This window comes from Sinocyclocheilus rhinocerous, unplaced genomic scaffold, assembly GCF_001515625.1.
Source record: "Sinocyclocheilus rhinocerous isolate Xijiao unplaced genomic scaffold, SAMN03320098_v1.1 scaffold2596, whole genome shotgun sequence".
In the NCBI taxonomy this organism is placed as follows: domain Eukaryota; kingdom Metazoa; phylum Chordata; class Actinopteri; order Cypriniformes; family Cyprinidae; genus Sinocyclocheilus; species Sinocyclocheilus rhinocerous.
In genome coordinates, this window is record NW_015623452.1 from 240,946 (window position 1) to 246,253 (window position 5,308).

The 5,308-nt window shown below is 38.8% G+C and overlaps 1 protein-coding gene across 1 annotated transcript; it reads left to right on the forward strand.

The window, feature by feature from the left end:
• The first annotated feature begins 343 nt into the window (after positions 1–343).
• On the forward strand, positions 344–4,322 carry LOC107743686 (E3 ubiquitin-protein ligase Zswim2-like). The gene is made up of 10 exons (XM_016557098.1): positions 344–623; positions 712–788; positions 1,138–1,178; positions 1,331–1,556; positions 1,862–2,000; positions 2,095–2,207; positions 2,812–2,896; positions 3,128–3,210; positions 3,298–3,475; positions 3,582–4,322. The coding sequence occupies exons 1-10, from the start codon at positions 471–473 to the stop codon at positions 4,254–4,256; spliced, it is 1,770 nt and encodes a 589-aa protein (XP_016412584.1). The 5' UTR covers positions 344–470; the 3' UTR covers positions 4,257–4,322.
• Positions 4,323–5,308: the final 986 nt, after the last annotated feature.

Consider the following 5,308-nt stretch of genomic DNA (forward strand, 5'->3'; position numbering starts at 1 on the left):
GTTATTTTTCAAGATGACATCAATAGTTGATATAAATAGCCTAAATAGTGTCCAGGAAAGGCCAGCCTTTTAACAATAAGCTTAGGAATAAGTTCTTGAATAGGCCTATGTACTTTTAACAGTGTCTCTGTCAACTGTAAAATGTTGATTAAACAGCATATTATTCTTTAAAAAATGTTTACTGAAAAAGAACTGATATTACACAGAACTGCAGTTAGGCGCAGGAGACAACAGAGACCCGATACCGCCATCTAGCGGTGATACGCATCTACTGTTTTTGAGCGTAGCTTGTTGCTATAGAAACACCAGATACAATAGCAACACCTGATTCGAGACAGAAAGTTTCAGAGTGGCAGCCAACGTGTTCATGTAACGACTTTAAGTTTGTATGAAACGTCTGGAGACGTACATTATCAATTAAAAAGTTTACTAAAAATATACGCGTATTTTTGAACGAAATTGGGTTTAAAATGTTCCGGAAAACAATGTGGAGGAGGAAAGCAGTGAGTGATTTGGTCAGCTCACATCAACATCGAGCCCTGAATACCACCATTTTTATTCTCAAAGAGTTTGGACCGATTGGATTTCTCCTGAAAGAGGATGGAGACAGCAAACATTATAAAGTAAGCTTGCATTACTTTGTTGTTGTTGTTGTTTAATTACATTTTTAATATATTTTGTGCAAATTAACAATGCAATTTCATATTTAAGGTGTGTTTGGGCGATCCACACACTTGTACCTGCCCTACGTTTCAGAAAGAGAAGGATCTTTGTACACACATCTGCTGGTAAATAAATGCTTTGGGTTGAACTCTAGATGGGTGTTTCCTCAACAATGGGCACTTAGTTTTTACCTTTTTTACCTAGTTTTTTCAAATGAAAGTGTAGGTCTTGCCGTCTGGGGTAAGGGTAAAACAATAAAATCTGCATGACAGGCATTTGAAAAGTAGCATAAATAAATGATATAGGCATTGTATAACAATTCAAAGTTTTAATGTTACCTAATCTGTTAGTTTTAATAAATAACAACCCCTGGGACAGACAAGTGCACGTTGTTAAAGAAACACATATACAGTTTGCATGTTGAGAGATATCATCTAACTTTATCTCATACCTTACTTCTCCACTTCATTCAAGGATTTTAATGCGTAAATTTCGACTGCCACCAGATCATGAATGTAAGTACACAAACTTTTCTTTCTAAAGTGTAGGCATCATCAAACAATCCATTCCACTGATACCTTACAAACAGATGCACATAAAGACACATACCACCTGTACATTAATGTTTGAGCTACAAGTGTCTTTCTGATCATCTGTTCTGTTTCAGACTGTTTTCAGTACGGTCTTGTGGAGAGACAGATCCTAGAGCTGTTACAAGGGCTTCATGTGACCAAAACTACGTCTCCTAATGACAGGAGGAGCTCAGAGCCATCATGTCCTGAGCCTAGTGAGGAAGACGGAAGCATCAGACAGAAAGATATTGAGAAAGATGATATATGTCCAATCTGTCAAGAAGAACTTTTGCTGAAAAAATTGCCTGTAACCTATTGCAAGTAAGAGAACTTATTCAGAATTAATCTTATTTAGGAAATTAAATGGATACTCTCTAAATATATGTCTAAAATATGTAAATATATGCAGAATTTAATGATAAATATTGTATTAAACAGCAAGTGAATATGTTCCATAGCTGAAATATTTGAAATCAATACATTTTTAAACATAGAAATGTATTAATTATGCCTTTTCTCCATCTTTGAAATCAAATGCATCACACTCACCCAAGTTTCCATTTAAACTCAAAAAGCTATTATTGATACTCAAATTGGTTGCATTGTAATGATGCATAATTTTTCAGGTTCAGTTGTGGAAACAACATCCACATTTCCTGCATGAAGGTATGGGCTGATCATCAGACAAAGAAGGACCCACGTGGCCTGCTTAAGTGTCCACTCTGTAGGGAGGACTTTGGCACTTTTAAGCAGCTGATTGAACAGGTACGTCATTCCAAGACACAATTAATTAATTTTTCTTTCCTACCCTTTGTTTAAACTTAAATCATCTCGGGTTTAAATGTGTTATCTTTGACAGGTGAAAAATTCAGGTGAACTGTTAACCTGCTATGAGAAGGACTGTCTGGACAAACATCTGGGTGTTATGTGCAACAGCTGCAGGGTTTGTCCAATCATCGGCAAATGTTTCAAGTAGGCCTCTATTACACATTGCAGACATATACTATTGTTCAGAAGTTTTTTAATGTTTTTTTTTTTTTGGAAGAAGCGTCCTATGATCACCAAGGCTGCATCTATTTTATCAAAAATACAGTTGTGGAATATTGTTGCAATTTTAAATGATTTTCTACCTAATATATTTAAAAATGCAATTTATTTCTGTCATGACAAAGCTGAATTTTCAGTAGCCAGTACTCCAGTGTCACAGGATCCTTCAGAAATCACTGCAATATGCTGATTTTTTTATTATCATATAATTATTCAAGTTGAAAACAGTTTTAAAAAAAAAAGCACTGCTTAATATTCCTGTGAAAACTGTGATGCATTTTTACAAAATTCTTTGATGAATAGAATGTTCAAAAGAATAGAATTTATTTTAAATAGAATTTTGTATTTGTAACACATTTGTAACTGTGTAAAACTCTTTGTTTGGGTCAGTTTAATGCATATTTGCTGAATAAAAGTATTAGTATTGAAAAAACCTTCTGAGCCCAAATGTTTGAACGGTAATCTATATATTCTGATTCTGACTAATGTTGGATTGGAGGGTCATATGTCTTAAATCTGGTGTTCACAGATGCACAGACTGCAGTTATTTCCATCTGTGTGAGGACTGCTTTAGGAGAACAGTCCATCCACAACATTGCTTCATGGTTCGAATGGTGAGTTTTTAAGATTCACATGTGAGCAGGACACATGCTATTCATAACTGCAGAATGTAGTTATGTATAGCATAAATTGTGGTACTATCAAACGATATAATGAGCATTATTATTTTAATGTTTAAATGGATGTTTAGGTTGTTACAGTGATGTGTAATAATGCATTATAGAATTACTGATAGAATTTAGAGGTTATTAAAATTTTATTTCTTTACTGTTCTAATTGTGCAGAAAAGAGGTCAGCCATGGCAGACAGCAGAACCTCACACCTCTGAGGTCACACAGAAAATGGAAAACCACTCAATGGATAGTAGGTTCGTCTGCTCCATTCTAGATTGTGCAACATGGGGGGCGGGGTTTGGATATTGGGACATATTACTCTATTTTATTCTACATTACAGCTCCAACAGCATGTCTGGTGTGACGTGTGATATCATCCCAAACTATGTAATGAAGAATTTGCCGATGGTGAGAGTTCGAAAAGAGTCCAGGCTGCTTTATCCAGGTGTTCAGTGTAGAATCTGCCTCTCAAGATTTCAACTGGGTCAGCATGTCAGAACCCTTCCCTGCAAACACAAGGTAACATCTCAAGTTCAGCTCATTCAAGGTGTGTTGAATACTGATAATTAATATCTGTAATATCTTTTTTATTATCTATTTTCTTTCTTTCCTGAACCTGACCCAGTTCCATACTGGCTGTATTGATCCATTGCTCCGCAAGTCTAACTGCTGCCCACTGGACTGGCACGTCATCTACAATCCTCTTATGTGGAATCCCAAAAGCGGCAGAGAAGAAAGATCTCTGGCTCCATCTAGTGATGTTCTTAGCAAGCGTACCGATGACCAGATCTCAGAGTTCTTTCTACCAGGTATTGGTTTTCACGAAAAAAGAGGCAGTGCTCCATCTCGGTTGAGAACAGTGACATCTGAACTAGGTTATTCCAGTCCTTCCTCTGTGGATTCACTCAGTCAGGGTTTTCGGGATCTCTGCATCAATAGTTCCCACATAGAACCATATACCAGAATGTCCAACATAAAGAAGAATTATACAAATAAACATCATAGGAGCTTATCAGTTGGGAAGGCAATAGTTGCACAGAGGAGAGAGTCCTTCCCAAATATGCCCTCAGCAGTTAGTCTAACTTGTTTGAAAGTCCAGTCAGCTTTGGCCGGAACACAAAATGGCCAGGAAAGACTCACTGTGGACATTAATGGGTTATCCAGCATGACTCCAGATTTTGGAAGGATAAGACAGAGACCAAGACAGAGACCAAGGCCAAACAGGGTGGATGTGAAGGATCTTCATCTCTGGATGACAAACAATCCTGTCAAAGTTATACTTATGAGAAAACAAGATTAAAGTGAACAAATATGCAATCAAAAAATAATGGTAGCAAGTTGCTTCAAGGGTGTTTGGATTTCCTCCACAGTCTAGGAAGCAGGAATTTTAGACACTCAAATGTGTAATATTAAAAAGCTTTTATTAAACTGGCTATAATGTTAAAAACCAGAAGTACCCTGAGGAAGGCTCTTTTTAATGTTATTGCCCTGTTTTAAAATGGGCTTTTTAATGTTATACCTCATATGAGTGCCTTAAATTTCTTGCTTAATAAAATCAAGCATGTTAAGTTCCCTTCTGAGGGAACTTCGAACTGAATCCTCTAGAGGTCGCTATGGGGGAACGCCTTCAGCGTGACCGGTGTCTGAAGCATACATCTAAACACGACAATAACATTGGCTGGCGACAACCTATGACGTCATCACCCGGCTCGACCACAGTATTAAAGGGCGCTGGGAGAAAACGTCATCCTCTTCTTCGTCTTCAAGGACTGTTTTGTTTGAAGCGTGCATTTCCGGTAAGAACGATTATTCTTCTTTACCATGGCGAGCACTAGTAAACTGTTTAAGAAGCGTGCGGATCCGTGTCACGATCACGATCTTTGCGTCTTTTGTTTGGGCGAAGAGAATGTGCGCGATGTCCTCGGGGGCAGCTTGCGTGCACTGTGAGCTTTTTCCTATGAAAAAGCTCTGCTCTTGTTTGTCTCTCTTTTCGAGGAAAGAGGGACAGCCATCAGCTCCCCGTGGTTCAGGACCCTTCACTGCTGAGGCACGGAGGAAAATGACCTCGTGGGGATCGCAGATGGACCCGGTGATGAAAAAGGGTCTTTCCCTTTCGCGCTCATCAGTCACGGACGAGAGTGAGCTACTGGACGACGATGCTATCTCTCTTACATCGTCTGATCCAGCGGCTAGTGCTCTGCTGGCTCAAAGCCAGGATGAGCTGGAGATGTCAGATGAGGACGAAGAAGTCGAGACTGAGTCCTCCCAATCCTCCTGCCCCGCGTATGATGAGCTGCTTGAGGTTATGGATCACGCCACGGCGAGGCTTGACTTGCCGTGGAAGCGGGCCAA

Bases quoted from the DNA above. Each gene is read 5' to 3' on its own strand.
- LOC107743686 (XM_016557098.1), top strand. From the start codon at position 471: ATGTTCCGGAAAACAATGTGGAGGAGGAAAGCAGTGAGTGATTTGGTC. The intron at 2,208-2,811 runs GTAGGCCTCTAT...TGGTGTTCACAG, and splicing joins ATCATCGGCAAATGTTTCAA to ATGCACAGACTGCAGTTATT. The intron at 3,211-3,297 runs GTTCGTCTGCTC...TCTACATTACAG, and splicing joins AACCACTCAATGGATAGTAG to CTCCAACAGCATGTCTGGTG.